This window comes from Xenopus laevis, chromosome 8L (genome assembly GCF_017654675.1).
Source record: "Xenopus laevis strain J_2021 chromosome 8L, Xenopus_laevis_v10.1, whole genome shotgun sequence".
Taxonomy (NCBI): Eukaryota; Metazoa; Chordata; class Amphibia; order Anura; family Pipidae; genus Xenopus; species Xenopus laevis.
The window spans coordinates 22,537,023-22,555,736 of record NC_054385.1 but is presented as its reverse complement, the minus strand read 5'-3'; the positions used below and the strand labels follow the sequence as shown (position 1 = coordinate 22,555,736).

The 18,714-nt window shown below is 38.7% G+C and overlaps 1 protein-coding gene across 1 annotated transcript in view; it reads right to left on the bottom strand.

The window, feature by feature from the left end:
* Positions 1-982: 982 nt before the first annotated feature.
* The window catches only part of brinp1.L (bone morphogenetic protein/retinoic acid inducible neural-specific 1 L homeolog), a 104,732-nt gene continuing 87,000 nt past the window's right edge, over positions 983-18,714 (bottom strand). Inside the window, exons 7-8 of the mRNA XM_018229689.2 lie at positions 8,453-8,675; positions 983-2,709 (exon numbers count right to left, since the gene is read on the bottom strand). Coding sequence (XP_018085178.1) covers positions 1,569-2,709; positions 8,453-8,675 — 1,364 coding nt within the window. The 3' untranslated portion in view covers positions 983-1,568. The remainder of the gene's footprint in view (positions 2,710-8,452; positions 8,676-18,714) is intronic.

Here is an 18,714-nt window from a genome sequence, read left to right as displayed (position 1 = left end):
TATGTGGTAGTGACCAAAACAATGTGGGAAAAGGTGTGTTTTCCCTTTAAGTTCTCCTTAGTGGGAGAAGTAGGCACCAGGAAGGGTGTTCATAAAGAGAGAATAGGTTCTCTGTTTAAAGGTTTTGGTGGCCAGGTCCTGGAAGCTGGAGTATTCTGGAAAGCCAGGTACTCCAATCCAGTAGTCCAGTTCATGGATTAGCGTTCACCTTCCACAGGAAGCTGTCCTGTGGAAAAGTATTTAGTTCTAGTGAGGCTGTTATGGAGGTCTCTCAGAGCAGTACATAGAGCAGGAAGGACACCTGCCTGTGTGAGGAAGTCCCAGAGGGGCTGGGGTGCCATTTGCTACTGCAAGGTACAGAGAGAGGAGACCAAGTGACAGAGTGTCTGTCTGTCTGACTGAGGAAAGCCAGGAGGCTGAGCAATCCCCCAGAAGATTTGTGAGTACAGGGGTGACCCCTACTTATGTGTTTGCTTACTGGTACTCCACAAGGGGCCCAGTCACACACACACATGTTATCCCACAGCACCAGCACTCAGATCAGTATATAGCAGGTGGTGCACGATCAAAGTTGCATAAATAGTATAGAGAGGATCAGCACTCACATCGTTGTAGATGAAGAAAATAGTATTTATTCAAGTGATTCTACATCTTAATCCGACGATCCTTGAGAAACGTCCCAGGTGGGACCGAAACGTCGGTTTAAGATGCAAAATCACTTGAATAAATACTATTTTCTTCATCTACAACGATGTGAGTGCTGATCCTCTCTATACTCTATATATAGCATATAGGGGAATAAAGATGGTTTTTAAGCTAAATCATTTAGCAGAAAGGTACATTCAACAAAAACAGAGAGGATGCTGCTCTGGATCGATGGAGGCATAGCTACTTACCAGTAGGGGTTACATAGACTATATTTACAAAATAGAAATGTAAACCATAATAATACAAGAGTGATTGTATAAATGAATAGGCTAGATTTAGACAAAAGCATGTACACTGTATTAAAGATTGCATAGCTTAATAAATACTGTAATTAAGCACATGAGCAAAAATAATGTTACATTCTTTTCATTAAAATTACAATATTTGCAGCATTTGATATGTGATGCACCACAAGGTGCAGCAGAAAGATACATACAGTGATACAGCCCACATCTGGGGATGGAACTGGGACACAAACAAAGAACAATACTATGATATAACTACAGCACTGTAGTAACATGTAACCTCTGTATTCCCCCTTATTTACTGCTAGATGTAAAAATGTACTTTAGATGGTGCAGCTATGCTCATACTGCACAAAGAAATGTCCAGTACTTTGCATGGTGCTTATGTGATATTTAAAAAAGAAGCCTTTATATGTAAGTATGTAAATATACTCATTTTATATAGTGCAACATAATCATAGTCAGACAGTAAGTTGGATTTTGCATCTGTATGGAAATAGAAGAGAAATCTCCCAAGTCAATGAAAATTATTAAAAATATCAGACCAATAAAATTCTCCAGAAGGTGGACCACTATTTGATCCAGGGGTTTTTTAGAAGGAGGCAGAAGAGAGGGTTAACACAATTTAACTGTCATATGGTCAGCCTGTTTCAGAATCTCAGTGTTGTACAAATCCAAGGCGTGGTTTACACGTATGATCTCGCTGTTTGTCAACTTCAAGCGGTGCTTCAGCATACAAGAAAATATGTCCAGTTGGGGTTTGCCTGGTCCTGCAGGTGGGGCTAAGCGATTGATCCTCTCACGAATATCCAACATAAGCAGCATTACGGATGAGGATGAATAAAACTGCCCGTTTTGGGAATAGGACTGATTAACCTGCTGCACTGCACTGCGGAGAAGATCTGGATTAAATCGTAAGCTATAACCATACAACTGAACTTCTGAGATCTTCACATAAAACTGTCTCTTGGTTGGGTCAGATAGATCTACTGGGCTTTGACCAGTCTCATTACGCAAAAGAGTTGGAAGGCGTGCGCGACTGCGAAGGTAAATATGCACAGTTTCAAAGAATGTCTTCCAGCGATTTCCCAATAACAGAGTCCAATTAGAGCACTGGCTGTTCTGAAGCTTTGTTTTCTCCCACTTTGGATAGCCATGCTCCCCAAAAGGCATACTCCATCCCTCTGAATGGCTTCCACTAAACGGATTTACATAAACAAAGAAGCTTGGGTCTAAAGTAGTGTTACGGGCCTGGCAGATGCGCATGGACATTCCAATAACCATGTGAATAAACTCTACTCGATTTTTGTTGCTTTTTAAAGTGAGAGACATCCTCTTTCTCCAGCGTGGATCAAAAAATGTGTCTAATCGTATCTCGTTGCTTATGAAGGTGGTATGAACGTGAAGTCGAGAGTCCATCTTCTGCAGAAGATAACGAAGCTCCTGGTCTTGGAAGTCCAGTTCTGTCTCAAGACTCATAAATTGCTCACTACGTTCTGAGTCTACATTCTGTGCCTCACAACGGCCACGGTACAGTTTGAAGCCCTTGTTGCAGGAGCCGCATAATGAAATGTTGGCCATACTGCACATTGCACAACTCTGGTTTCCCCCAATAATGCAAGGGATAGGTCGCTGGCAAAGGGTACTCCCTCCATGGCACACACAGCTCCTTTGACTTTCCAAAAAGGTTCCCCAAAAACCATTCTCATTGCAGTAAAGTAAGGACTGCACTTGAGCCAGCCACTGTTGAATTGTCCTGTTAGAGAAGGAGATTGAAAGCCGTAGATACATATAAATATATTGTGCATGTTGTATGCAAAGATAAGACAAATAATTATTTCCCGTAACCCTTTCAGTAAAGACAACAAGGATAAAATTATTAAGGCCTACTACATATGCTCAGCCATGGAAATTATTCCTAAAACAACAGGGCAAAATGTTTAGTACAAACAATTCTGAGCACAAAGCAGCCCTGTACAGATATGGGACCAGTTTTCCCAAATGCTCTGGGGTTTTCTTATCACTATTCTTTGTCTATTAAAAATAATTAAACCATTTAATTAATGCAACAGAACTGTTTTGCCGCCAATGAAGATTAATTATATCTTAGTTGGGATCAAGTACAAGGTAGAAGAAAAAGAACTTTCATTTGAAGCAACGTAAGTGGTTCTTTACAGTGAGGTCAGTGAGGTTGTGGAATGCACTCCCGGGTGATATTGTGATGACTGATTCTGTTAATGCCTTTAAGAGTGGCTTGGATGATTTCTTGGATAGACATAATATCAAATGCTATTGTTATACTAAATTCGATAGTATAGATATGTGAAAGTAGGGAGGGGTGTGTGTATGGATGCTGGGTTTTTATTTGGAGGGGTTGAACTTGATGGACTGTCTTTTTTCAACCCAATTTAACTATGTAAGGTACTATTTTATTATTGAATAATTTGTTTCTAAAATACTCTATATGGCCTTACCATTACTAATTTACTTACTCTGGATGTCCTTAATGCCTGCCATACACAGAGATTAAAAGGATACTGTCATGGGAAAATGTTTTTTTCAAAATGCATCACTTAATAGTTCTGTTCCAGCAGACTTCTGTACTGAATCCATTTTTCAAAATAGCAAACTGTTTTTTGATTTTTTTTTATATTTAATTTTGAAATCTGACATGGGGCTAGACATAATGTCAGTTTCCCAGATTCCCCCAAGTTGGAGTGATATCACCCCCTCCCTTCTCCCCCAGCAGCCCATCAGCAAAACAATGGGAAGGTAATCAGATAAAATCTCCCTGGTAGATATAACAACAATACTCCAAAGTAAAAATCCATTACCACCAGGGTCGGACTGGGAGGCCGGGGCCCACCGGGACTGCTGTCCAGGGGCCCCCGCCCCCTACTAAAACCTGTCGGCCCAGCCGTTCGGCGCGCATGCGCAACAACAAAGCCGCTCGGCGCGCATGCGCAACAACAAAGCCGCTCGGCGCGCATGCGCAACAAAGCCGCTCGGCGCGCATGCGCAGCAACGCCGTTCGGCGCGCATGCGCAGGCGGCGCTGCGCATCGCCGGAAATAAAAAAAATTTTGCGATTGCAAATATCGGGAGAAGGGTTCTGGCCCGGCGGGGGCCCACAAGGGTCGGGGCCCACCGGGTTTTTTCCCGGTATCCCGCCGGGCCAGTCCGACACTGATTACCACTGCGACTCCCTCAGTTACATTGAATAGGAGAAAGATTAGCCTGTCAGAAAGCAGTTCCATAGTGCAGCGCTGGCTCTTTCTGAAAGCACATGACCAGGATAAATGATCTCCGATGGCTGCCTACACACCAATCTTATAACTAAACAAATATACTTGTTATGTTGGCTTTGAAGAAGCCAACATACTGTTCTACTAGTTCAGCTCGTTCTTATTCTTCTTTTTATTATGTTGGCTTTGAAAAAGCCAACATCTTGATCTACTAGTTCAGCTCGTTCTTATTCTTCTTATTATTATGTTGGCTTTGAAAAAGCCAACATCTTGATCTACTAGTTCAGCTCGTTCTTATTATGTTGGCTTTGAAAAAGCCAACATCTTGATCTAATAGTTCAGCTCGTTCTTATTCTTCTTATTATTATTATGTTGGCTTTGAAAAAGCCAACATCTTGATCTACTAGTTCAGCTCGTTCTTATTCTTCTTCTTATTATTATTATTATTATTATTATTAGCGCCCCCCGGTTTTCTAAACGCTACTCCTCCTACAGTTTTAGGGGTACAAGCGCCAAACTTTCCACACCTATTCGCCTTATAGCAAAGTACGTTGCTTGTGCTTTAGTAAGCGATCCCACCCACTGCGCCCGTGCGGCGGACCACCGAAGACGCCTTTTTTCGTATTGACTTTGACAGGGAAAATTTTCAAATCGCTGCAGCTCGTACAGTTTTGAAGCGACACTCCCCAAACTCGGACCACATATTGTTGGTGCCACCCCGAATAAAAATATGTATTTTAGGGGGGGGCACCCCAAAGTGGGCGGAGCTACCAACAGCCAATGAAATTTTAGCAATTTTCTAAACGCTACTCCTCCCAGAGTTTTAGGAGTACAATTATGAAACTTTGCACACTTGTTGGGCTCATACCCAAATAGGTTGCTTGTGCTCTGTTAAGCAATCCCACCCTCCATGGCCCTGTAGCGGCCCCCCAAAGACCCCATTTTTTCCCATAGACATTCATTGGAAAATGTGAAACTTTTGCCACTCGTACAGCATTAAAGTTACACTCACCAAACTTGGGTCACTTAGTCATGGGGTCAACCTGAAAAGTTCTGTCACATTTTGGGGACTCCAAAAAGTGGGTGGAGCAACAAACAGCCAATCAGATTTTCCCTATTGACTTCAATGAGAAAATGTCAAATCAATCAAATATTAGCCATTTGTTTAAAAAGGAAAAGTTACAACTGTCACCGCTCTTAGATTGTTAATGGGAGGGTCCTCAAACTTGGCACAGTTGGTCACTGGAGGACCGGGATCAAAATTTTAAAAGTGGGTGGAGCCAAAAACAGCCAATCAGGTTTTTTGATTGATTTTAATGGTACAATTTGATCTGCTTCAATTTTCACCGTTTTAAACCAGATTCGACCAACTTTGTGTACTCTCTATGCACCAAGGGCAACTGGCCCCAACACCTCTTGCGTTTCAAAGCCAACATCTTGTGGTTTCTTCAGAAACGACACCATCTAGTTGGTTCAGGAATTACATTTTACATGGTAGAGTGAATTGTTTGCAGTGCCAACGGTGTAATTTAGAAATAAAAATTACACCTTAATTGGTTACCAAATGCCAGGTTTCCTGTTCCTTGTGGCTCTGGGTGCCTCCTAGCCTGTGCATCTGAATGATGCAGATTCCCAAAATATTCCACTAACTGACTGGATGCTATGGGTAAGTAGACCTAGTATGAATCATAAAAGTTGTTAGGTTTGTTACTGTAGGTGTTGCAAGGTTTGCACCAGGTTTAATAAGTCATAGTAACCAATTATATATAAAGAAGCAAACTGATTTTTCGGTTGAGATTCTTTGCTTTACTTTACCACCTCTCAGATCTTCCTTCCATTCTAAGGGGCCGTGAGTTTGTGGCTTTTTAGGGCTAGATAGCCTCTTTTAACGTTTAGGGTAAATTAAAATACAAGGCCACAGCTCCGGTTACCCTGTCCTGCCTTATCTTTGTGGTGTCCCAGGCTTTAGAAACGAAACAGGTAGTTAGTTTTTGGGACTACTCCACCCTCTATATTTTTCAATTTTCTCTTGATCTTAATCCTGGAATATGACCGAACTATTTTTTTAACCCATATATATATATATATATATATATATATATATATATATATATATATATATATATATATATATATAAGAAATCTTTTCTTCTGGCCATTTTTTACCAAATCCTTTTTAACCATTTAATCAATTACCAAGCCTAATTTTTAGCCTATTTATTGCACTGCACTTTATTGGTGTAATTTATTGCAAAACCATTTCGCCTAATCTATTTTGATTAACTACACTTTATATATCAACTAATTAATGAATTTATCTATTAAGGGGTGTTTTTGGAATCTACTGGTGGGGTAATATACCCTTTTGATTCGGGAATAATCAATTGTTATCAGTCCTTTGACTGATCGGCTTCACTTCAATTAACTGCACTAGCACTTTACTTAATTTATTAGTCCGCACCTTTATGAATGAATTACTATCCTCATTGATTATTTTGGTTTTGTAATTTTTGTTGTGAGTCTACTTGGTATAGATTTAGTAACCCTCTATTTGGTGGGGTTTCTTTTTTCTTAAACAATATTAACAGTAACCAATTAGATGTTTGTTTTGTAACCAGTAAATTCAAACTACTGATTAGATACGAAAGAGTTAACTTATGACCTCTGAAGCAGTGTGCAACATGCAAAAAATGGCCACAATGCACTTTTTTTTTTTTACCTTTCACACTGCAGTCTGCTATTACAGAATTGATACAGGTCTCTGAACAGGGACCTGCGGCTGCCCTGTAGAATATAGTACTACCTGCTCTTGCACTACTTCCCCTGGACCTCTTAAAGGAGAATTCATCCTGTTCCGGAAAAAAAAAATGGGCGTTGGTCTGGGCAGTCTCTCTCTTTTAAAAGCAGGTGGCGGGAGGATCTAGTCCACAGATTGAAACCAAGCTTCAGGAGACTTTTACTCCAATTAATGCTGTTAAGCAGAGAGGTATACGACCTTTTATATTTTGATCACAGGTAAACAAGTTAGGGACCACCGTATGGGATTTACCTTGACGTGGTATGGTGGCTTATCAACTTTATCATCATAACTTTGTAAAAAAAAAAAAAAAAACTGTTTTTCTTTTCTTTTTTAAATACATGCACTTGCAAATTCATTGAATCATTTGGACAGGGGATTATTGTACTTAAATATGTTGTATATGGCCTTAGGAGTGCACCCACAACCCTCCTTTTTTGTACTTTAAGTATGGAGTTTGGGGAATTTTTTTCCGTTGCATCTGACGTGATGTCTGCATTTTTGTGCATCGCGTTGGATCGCACCGAAATCGCCGTGAAGTTCCTCCCTAATAGAACTAAACACTACTTCCTGCTTTGCAGGTCTCTAGGGTTCCACTGATTGGTTACCAGGCAGTAACCAATCAGTGTCTTAAGGGTGCCACATGGGCCATAACTGTTGCTTTTGAATCTGACCTGCATGCTAAGGATCAATTGCAAACTCACTGAACAGTTATGTTAGAGAGCTGTAAAGCAGGAAATTGTGCTTTGGCTATTATGTAAGGCATCCAGTCAATCCAGCCTTTATGGATAGATAAATTTTTGGCTAGCTAACTATATAGGTACAGCCTATTTACCCCGTTTTTATTTTTAAACTGAACTGTTCCTTTATGTTAACTTTAAGTATGTTAAAGAATGGTCTCTTCTTAGCAAATTTTCAATTGGTCTTCATTTTTATTTTTTTTAAGTTGTTGAATTGTCCTACTATTTTGCCTCTTTCCAGCTTACAGAAGGAGTTTATTGACCACAGCAGCCAAAAGTTATTGCTCTATCCCTTCAGTCTACTATGACAAACTAACTAAATGGTGAGAAAAACTATATAATTCAGTATTTGTTTTAAAGTTAAAATAGTTTCAGTACTATGGCTGCTGTTATTCCTTCTTTCCCCCTCTGGCTTGAGTGTGCAATACTTGTTTTTTTTTTTTTTGTTTTTTTTTTTTTAAATAAACTTAATATGTTTGAAAAGGGGGCAGTATGGAATAACTCAGAAGTGGTAGGTAGTGGTAGGAAGATGCAGGAGTTATAGGAGGGAAAAGAAGATAAAAATGGAAAAATGGAAAGGTGAGGATGAGCATAAAATTTTATGAATAACGATAAGAACAAAAATGTTTTTTGTTTAGAAATGTGAACATGTGTGTATTTAGATGGAAGCTTATGCTCATCATACACATCCCTTTCAAGTGACAATATAATCACTTACCGCTCTCTAGGCAGCTGATGATTGGGATTGTGCCGACACCGCAGACTGAGTCCAAACAGTTTGCGTGCTGTGCGCTGCATCTTTTGCCGCTGCATCTCTATTGAGTTCTGGAGCAATTTATAGCGACTTTGCAGTTCCCAGTCATTGCCCCAATGCTGGTGAATGGCTCCAATGCTCAGAAAATGGCTACTAGGTAAATGCTTCATCAAAGATTTAAACTCATCTGAAAAAATAATGGAAGATTAGTTAGGTCCAAGAGCGAATGGGTTATATGATGCCTTGTATGTACAGACCAGAATAATTAAAGCACTCACAGAAGAAGTCAGGAAAAACACAAATGGTTTCAATGCCAAAAATGGTATGGCTAGGATAAATTTAAAAAAATTAAAAAAAAAAGCAGTGGCCTCACTAAGTAAGGTACCAGCACACAGAATATGCCCCAAATCCTTATGAATTCATTCTTGGATAAATATTTCCCCATGGCTACTTTTCTCTAAACACTTGAGAACATGTAAACATGGATCTTTGCTTTTCAGGGTTTGGGCACACTACTGAGGAAACTGTTTGGGAATGCACTGGTGTTTTCTGTAATCTGTTGCTTTGGTTTGTTGCAGAATGGGTTTTAAACAAAAAAGCATTTCCCCCCCAAGCAGATTTTTAGCATTAATAATAAACCTAAAAACAAAATTATTTTTGTCAAAGACCCAACCAATCAGCAGCAAGATAAAGAAATCAAATGCAGAAAATGCAATTGAGTTCAAGAATTATTCATCGTTTGCCTGAACATGGATGGGTGAAGCTTCATAAATCTGCCCCATGTAAACAGAGTGATCTGCTCAGTACAAGTCGATGAAGGGAACAGACTTACATTATTCTCTGTTACCTGGCTAGTAAATAAGGAGCAGAAATGAAAAGGAATTTAGAGGATGAGGGAGAGTTTAGCTGAAGATATGAGAAAAGTAGGGAGAGAGGTAGAAATAAGATAAAGGAGAAATCTTTAGGATAAATTATATGGCAGATGATATGTAAAGGAAAATAAAAGCTGGAAACAAAAAGAACATGAGAAAAGATGGAGAGAGAGAAAAAAAAGAAGCATGCAAATGAGGCAGGAATACTGGAGAAAGCAATGAGCGTGTAAGATAAGTTAGTAGAGAAGTATGAAATTCTAGCTAACTTATTCAAAAATGGTAAAAGACCACATAAGCCAATACTTCTTAAAAATAGTTTAAATCAATTAAATAATTCTCCAAAGGGGAGAGTGAATATTTTCAAAAATTATTTTGAATCTGTTTATTCTCCTTCACATACTAATACTAATGACAGTTTGGATTTTCTTTCAAAGATTAACTTTCCAAAACTATCAAAGGTACAATTAGACTTACTAAACCAACCAATTAACACGCAAGAAGTGCTTTCCATTATAACTTCACTTAAGGACTTTAAAGCAGGAGGTCTGGATGGATTAACATCTCCATTTTATAAGTCATTAAAATTGTAAATAACCCCTTTCTTAACTAACCTATATAACGAAAATGTATTGTAAGGGAAAGTTTTTAAATTCTAGCTCTACTTCTAATATTAAATTAATTCCAAAAGAGGGAAAGGATCCTTCTCTACCAGCTTCTTTTAGGCCAATTTCTTTAGTTAATCTTGATTTTAAGATACTAACAAAGATAATAGCTGATATTACCCAGCATTATTTCTCCTCAACAAAATGGCTTTGTAAAGAACAGAACAAGTGTTAAAAACATACGTACTCTGTTGAATGTAATCTATAAAGCTAAGAAATCTACAACTCCGTGTTCTTTATTAAAGGACCAGTAACATCAAAAATTTTTTTTTAAAAAATCGTTAGTACACCAAAAAAAAAAACACCATCACAAATTATAATTTAAAATCACAAAGCCTTTATTAAGAAATAACTTACAGAAACTGCACTTCCTGTCCTGTACAGAAACGGCGAAAAGGCAACCATCGATGCTGCTGGGCTTGATTTCTCCTCCCTGGCTACTCTACTGACAGCGTGTGAAGGAGCAAGATGGATGCCTCATGCCTGCGATGCAATGCAGTGACTGCTTGGGCCCCCTCCCCCTTCTGCACTATAGATGAGAAGCGCCCACCTGGACACTGGAGGAAGCGGTGGTAGTGGAGGCGGTGGAGGGAGCTGCAAATCAATGTTGGCAGCGGCAGCCGCTTATCATCAGTCACTGGCCAGGCCCCCTCCTCCTCCACCGCTCCCTGCCCTGGTCGCTCCTGCTCCGTTCCCTGCACATGAGTGATTGTTTCGATAGCGTTTGTATCTGCCTGCATTCCGTTTAGCTAACAGACCTACGTGTGCCTTGTAGCTGGATGCGATACAGCTTTCCTTTTCCCCGCTCCACTGCACCTCCTCTGCACCTCCTCTGCTCCTGTGCCCAGTGCTAATCCAGTGCACAGTACAGCACAGATTTTTAGATTCTTCCAATATTTTTAAGGGGTTGAACATGGATGGCAAACATATTAAATCTTTAGCATATGCTGATGATCTTCTTTTGGTTGTTAGTAATCCTACTTTATCACTTAAAAATATCTTCACGTTTTTTGATTATTACAAAATATTTTCAGGATAATATTATTAACTCTAGTAAAACTGATATATTGAATATTTGTAGTATGATTCCACGACAATTACTTATAGATCTTCAACTTAAATCACCTTCTGGTAAAATAAAATACCTTGGTATTTTCATCTCTACGGATCTTTGTAAATTCTTGAAATTACACTCCTTTAATTCAGAATATGAATGTCCTTTGCAAGAAATGGATTAATAGTCCACTAAATTTAATGGGAAGAGTGGCATTATTTAAAATGCTAATTTTTCCAAAGATTATATATCCCATCCTTAACTTACCCTTATTGTTAAAACATTCTGATATTCAAAAGTTAGACCGTATTTTGAGTAATTTTCTTTGGCAGAATAAAAAAACAAAAATATCTTTAATGAGTTTGAGAAATCCTACATTTTCAGGAGGACTTAATGTTCCTAATTTTAGGAAATTTAATTTAGCATCAAATACTTGATACATCTTGGAGTGGTTATCTGGTAAGGATAAATTTATTAATCTTGATCTTGAGTTATTCTTAGATTCCAAAGAACATATTACATCCTCTCTTCATAAAATCTGGTCTGACCAACATATTGATATTAAAAAAAAAAAAAATTCCTAACTACAGAGATACGGTTATTACATGGAAGATTTTGTGTAAACAGAATAACTTAAACTATAACATCTCACCTTTTCTTGCCTTTTTTTTTTTTTAAAAAGGTTTTCCTAAAAAAACAAAGTAATCAGTTTTCTTAAAAATGGAGAAAATTTGGTATATCCCAAATTAGACATATTGTATATCCAGATACAGGTAATCCTTTTTCTTGGGAAGTAGTTAAGAGGTTATGTAACCTTTCAGAAAGAGACAGATTAATCTATTCACAAATTAGACCCTAGCCTTAATAGTATTCCTTTGATATCATCGCATTTACTTAATAAACTTTCCAGGGTTAATGATTCATTTGTCAATTCATCAGCCAAATGGACTGACTTCCTTTCTGGAAACTAGTATAACATCTGAAGACCTTTTGAGGTCCTTCCAAAATTTTAAGAAATATGTAAATTCTGAGGGATGGAGAGATCAACATTATCGGTTTACTCATCTTGGATATGGAATACTATTCCAGAACTCTATGGACTCTCAAAAGGTCTCCTATTGTCCTAAGTGTAGAGAGCAAAATGTTGATTTTTTTCATTATAGATGGTCCGTTTTGGGATTATGTTACCTGCTTTATTAAAAAGTCTATTAAGTCAGATATTGTATTAAATCCAAATTTTGCTTTATTGGGTCTGAAAAACTCCTTTTTGGAGGCAAATAATATTTCATTAACAAATTTTTCAACTGAAATATTTGATTATTGTTGGTTAGTCCTGGCAGCTTCCCGGAAATCTATTTTCTTATGTTGGATTAGAGATGATTCTCCACAGTTGAAAGATGTACTTTCATATTTATACAATTTATGTATCCAAGAGGTCATTGGATATAGAGTGGATGAACTATCTCAGAGGAATAGGATTGAATTTAGATGGTCTTTTTATATTGCAACTCTTGATGACGCGAAAAGAAAATTCATTCACAAACTTATGGGGAAAGATGACTGAAAACTAGTTATATTATTTAAAGGCTAACAAAATATCAAAATGCATTGTTTATCTTATTTCAATTTTCTTGATTTAGTCTTCAATTTTATTTTGTAAAGCTTGAGCTATATGGAAAGTACAGTTCTATTTATATTTATATATTTATATATTTATATTTGTATTTAAATTTGTATTTAACATTTTCTTGTTCTAATGTGTGGTTTATATTGTACAAATTCTTTTTGAATTACGTATACATGATTCTGCATAGCCATATGCTTGTGATTATCAAAAGATATGTAAATTATTCATATTTTATTGCAAACTCGATAAAAAGAATTTGAAAAGAGAAGTATGAAATGATCAAGGATTAGAATATTACTGGAAAATAATTCTGGGTCAGTTAAAAAGCAAAGGAAAAAACAGGTATTTTGTCACAAATTAAGTGACCATAATGAACAAGTCAACACACATAAATTGTATAATAAATGTAATGCCCCAGATTTAGATACGCAAGGGAGTTATGATGGCTTCTGAAAAAGCATTCATTTAGGGGCACATTTATAAAAAAGGTATAAAATCACTTTCATCCACAGAGGCTTTAATCTCTTAATCCAATAAACATATAGATACACAAAGGAGTTATGATGGCTTCTGAAAAAGCATTCGTTTAGGGGCACATTTATAAAAATGGTATACAATCACTAACATCCACAGGGGCTGTAATCTCTTAATTCAATAAACATATAGATATGCAAAGGAGTTATGATGGCTTCTGAAAAAGCATTTATTTAGGGGCACATTTATAAAAATGGTGCAAAATCCCAATTAACATCCACAGTGGCTGTATTCTCTTAAACTTTACTAGGAGCTGATAATCCAATAATCATATAGGCCTAGCAAAAACCTCTGCTACATTACAAAAAAACACACAAAACCAGCAATTTATTACAATTCGTGCCTTAGTTAACCTCTCCAACTGCAAAATTAAAATTTATATCAACATTTTGTTGCCAGCAGCCATAATCCAAAAGCATAAACTGTTTGTAATGGCACAATAGAAATGAATTGAAGAGCTTGTGTCTAACAATAAGATCTCTACAAGTGACTTTTTAATGTACGAACAGAACAAATTAGATTCGATTGGTAGTGCATTTTTAAACTTGGGGCTTAAAGGAGAAGGAAAGCTACGGAGGCATTTATTGCCAATAGATTAGCTGCAATAGTGCAAACTAGAATGCTATATTTATTCTGTAGAATGTTTTACCATACCTGAGTAAAAAGCTCTAGAAGCTCTCTGTTCGTTTAGGATAGCAGCTAAAGTATTAGCTTGAGTCCTGCCAGAGTCCCTCCCTGCTCACTTATAGCTCTGAGCTCAGATTACAGCAGAGAAAGGGGAAGAGGAGCAAACTGAGCATGCTAACGTCGGGGAGGTTTAAGATGAAGGCAGGAAGTCTGATACAGAAGCCCATGGGGTATATTTATCAAAGAGTGAAGTTAGAGATCGCCATAGTCCTCTACAATAAAATTTCGGCACTCTCCATTCATTTCTATGGGATTTTTAAAAGAGTATCAATGGGTAAAAGTGAAAGTTCATCATTTGATAAATACGCCTTTCAAAATCCCATAGAAATTAATGGAGAGTGGCAGAATTTCACTCTAGCAGACTGTGGCTAACTTCACACTTTGATAAATATACCCCCACGTGTACACAATAGATGGAAAGAAATGCAGTATTTCTTTTGACAGAGTACTCAGAGCAGCACTACTTTGAGGGTTTACCGGTATATTTAGGTGGAACTTTCTGATAAGGTTTACTTAGTTTTAACCTTTCCTTCTCCTTTAAGGCAACAGATTGCAAAGTTGCACTGTGTGTCACTGGCCTTAGTGAAGGTAAACCAGTTTGATAATGTTTCTGTGGTGTCCTTTGCAGTGAATTGCAGCGAGCATTGCATACTGTATAAAGCAGATAGTATACATCTATACTCTCTGACACTATACCTTATTTCAAGAAATCATCATTGTATTATGTATCATGCAAGGGACTTGCAAAGAACTGGGCCTATTTTCTCTACTGATCACTGGTAATAAAGAATCAGTATAGGTGCCATGCATCCCACTATGCAGACTAGAACTGGTTAAGGAAGAACAATGCTGGATCATTACAGTACATGATTCCCTTTACTAGTATCAAACACCCCCAAAGGCACCCAACTGAGCTGTTGAACAAGTTACATTCAGTAGTTAGTTGCATAGTTAAATAAGGTTGAAAAAAGACTAAGTTCATCAAGTTCAACCCCTCCAAATGAAAACCCAGCATTCATAAACACACCCCTCCCTACTTCCACATAGATTATATATACCCATATCTATACTAACTATAGAGTTTAGTATCACAATAGCCTTTGATATTGTGTCTATCCAAGAAATCATCAAAGCCACTGTTAAAGGCATTAACAGAATCAGCATTCCACAGCTTCACTGACCTCACTGTGAAGAACCACCTACGTTGCTTCAAATGAAAGTTTTTTTTTTTTTGTTTTTTTTTTTTCTTCTAGTCTGAAGGGGTGGCCTCTGGTACAGTGATCCTCTTTATGGGTAAAAAGGTTCCCTGCTATTTGTCTATAATATCCTCTAATGTGCTTGTAAAGTACGATCATGTCCCTTCGCAAGCACCTTTTTTTCCAGAGAAAACAACCCCAACCTTGACAGTCTACCCTCATAATTAGGGATGTAGCGAACGTCGGAAAAAAAGTTCGCGAACATATTCGCGAACTTGCGTCAAAAATGCGAACGGTTCGCGAACGTCGCGAACCCCATAGACTTCAATGGGAAGGCGAATTTTAAAAGCTAGAAAAGACATTTCTGGCCAGAAAAATGATTTTAAAGTTGTTTAAAGGGTGCAACGACCTGGACAGTGGCATGCCAGAGGGGGATCAAGGGCAAAAATGTATCTGAAAAATCCATTGTTGACACAGCGCTGCGTTTTGTGCTGTAAAGGGCAGAAATCACACTACATTTCTAAACTTGTGTAATAAACTGCTTTAAAACGTCCAGCGTCTACATGCCAATCAAGTCGTGTAAAGGTTACAGCCTGTTCACACGCAAAGACGAAACGCGGCGCTTACTGCATCGAAAAAAAACGCAAAGAGCTTTAATGAATGATACCGTCAAGTGAGCAAATAATAGTTGTTAATTACTAGTTGAGCTTGTCACCTCCAGGATGTTCGTCCTGTTGGTGGCAATATTTCTGTAGTGGTGTGTTTAGCAGTCACCGTGCTTGTGCGCACGTGCACGGTCAGGCAGAGGTAATTCAATGTACAGTGAAGCGAACCAAAAAACACAGATTCTGCAGTGTGGGCCCAGTTTTGGTCTACTTTATTGATCACCTGCGGTGACCATAAAAGATGCGATTTTGCCACTGTTGCAGAACCCTGAAAAATTAGGCATGTGTACTTTCCTGAAAAATTATGTTTTTTTTGTCGCAGCCACTGCAGCACAGAGGCCAGAAAAAATATGCCATATAAATGCTGAAAATATTCCTTTTTTTTGTCGCAGCCACTGAAGCACAGAGGCCAGAAACAATATGCCATATAAATGCTGAAAATAATTTTTTTTTGTCGCAGCCACTGCAGCACAGAGGCCAGAAAAAATATGCCATATAAATGCTGAAAATATTCCTTTTTTTTTGTCACAGCCACTGAAGCACAGAGGCCAGAAACAATATGCCATATAAATGCTGAAAATATTCTTTTTTTTTTGTCACAGCCACTGAAGCACAGAGGCCAGAAAAAATATGCCATATAAATGCTAACAATAGAAATTTTTTTGTCGCAGCCACTGAAGCACAGAGGCCAGAAAAAATATGCCATATAAATGCAAACAATATAAAAAATTTTTGTCGCAGCCACTGAAGCACAGAGGCCAGAAAAAATATGCCATATAAATGCTAACAATAGAAATTTTTTTTTGTCGCAGCCACTGCAGCACAGAGGCCAGAAAAAATATGCCATATAAATGCTGAAAATATTAATTTTTTTTTGTCACAGCCACTGCAGCACAGAGGCCAGAAAAAATATGCCATATAAATGCTGAAAATATTCTTTTTTTTTTTTGTCACAGCCACTGAAGCACAGAGGCCAGAAACAATATGCCATATAAATGCTGAAAATATTCCTTTTTTTTGTCACAGCCACTGAAGCACAGAGGCCAGAAACAATATGCCATATAAATGCTGAAAATATTCTTTTTTTTTTGTCGCAGCCACTGCAGCACAGAGGCCAGAAAAAATATGCCATATAAATGCTGAAAATATTAATTTTTTTTTGTCGCAGCCACTGCAGCACAGAGGCCAGAAAAAATATGCCATATAAATGCTGAAAATATAAAAAAAATTTTGTCGCAGCCACTGCAGCACAGAGGCCAGAAAAAATATGCCATATAAATGCTGAAAATATTCCTTTTTTTTGTCACAGCCACTGAAGCACAGAGGCCAGAAACAATATGCCATATAAATGCTGAAAATATTCCTTTTTTTGTCACAGCCACTGAAGCACAGAGGCCAGAAACAATATGCCATATAAATGCTGAAAATATTCCTTTTTTTTGTCACAGCCACTGAAGCACAGAGGCCAGAAACAATATGCCATATAAATGCTGAAAATATTCATTTTTTTTTGTCACAGCCACTGCAGCACAGAGGCCAGAAAAAATATGCCATATAAATGCTGAAAATATTCTTTTTTTTTTTGTCACAGCCACTGAAGCACAGAGGCCAGAAACAATATGCCATATAAATGCTGAAAATATTCCTTTTTTTTGTCACAGCCACTGAAGCACAGAGGCCAGAAACAATATGCCATATAAATGCTGAAAATATTCTTTTTTTTTTTGTCACAGCCACTGAAGCACAGAGGCCAGAAAAACTCAGGATTTACCTGGATTCAAATTAAACCAGTAGGGTTTGCACCCTAGTTTGTAACGGTGGTGGAGGGAGGAGGACGCTAAAGGACAGCTGTGTGTGGAGTCATGAGGCGTGCAGAGAAGGACAGCTGCATGGGGAGTCAGAATCAGAAACTCAGAACAAGTCTTCCGGCGTGCAGTAACCCTCCGAGATCCACCCCTCATTCATTTTAATAAAGGTCAGGTAATCCACACTTTTGTGACCTAGGCGAGTTCTCTTCTAAGTTACAACCCCTCCTGCTGCACTGAAGGTCCTTTCTGAGAGGACACTTGAGGCGGGGCAAGACAAGAGGTTCATGGCAAATTGTGACAGCTCTGGCCACAGATCAAGCCTGCGCACCCAGTAGTCCAGGGGTTCATCGCTCCTCAGAGTGTCGATATCTGCAGTTAATGCCAGGTAGTCCGCTACCTGCCGGTTGAGGCGTTCTTTGAGGGTGGATCCAGAAGGGTTCTGCCGCTGCCTTGGACAAAAAAACATTTGCATGTCTGACGTTACAGAGTGGCCAAAGTGCTTTGTCCTTGCAGGTGCGCTCGTGGCAGGATTACTGGCACCTCTGCCCCTGGAATGTTGATGAGTTCCTGAAGTGACATCACCCTTAAAAGCATTGTACAACATGTTTTGCAGGCTGGTTTGTAAATGCAGCATCCTTTCAGACTTGTGGTATGTTGGTAACATTTCTGCCACTTTATGCTTGTACCGAGGGTCTAGTAGAGTCGCGACCCAGTACAGGTCCTTCTCCTTAAGCCTCTTGATACGGGGGTCCTTCAACAGGCATGACAGCATGAAAGACCCCATTCTCACAAGGTTGGATGCAGAGGTATCCATCTCCGCTTCCTCGTTATCAAGGACTGCATCATCCACGGTCTCCTCCCCCCAGCCACGTACAAGACCAGGGGTCCCCAAAAGGTCACCACTAGCCCCCTGGGAAGCCTGCTCCTGTTGGTCCTCCTCCTCCACAAAGCCACCTTCCTCCTCTGACTCCACTTCTGACACCTCTCCCTGCGTTGCAGCAGGTGCCTGGGTTCGTTCTGGTGATTCCGACCAGAAATCGTGCGCTTCCTGCTCCTCGTCACGCTGGTCTACAGCCTCATCTGTCACTCGTCGCACGGCACGCTCCAGGAAGAAAGCAAAG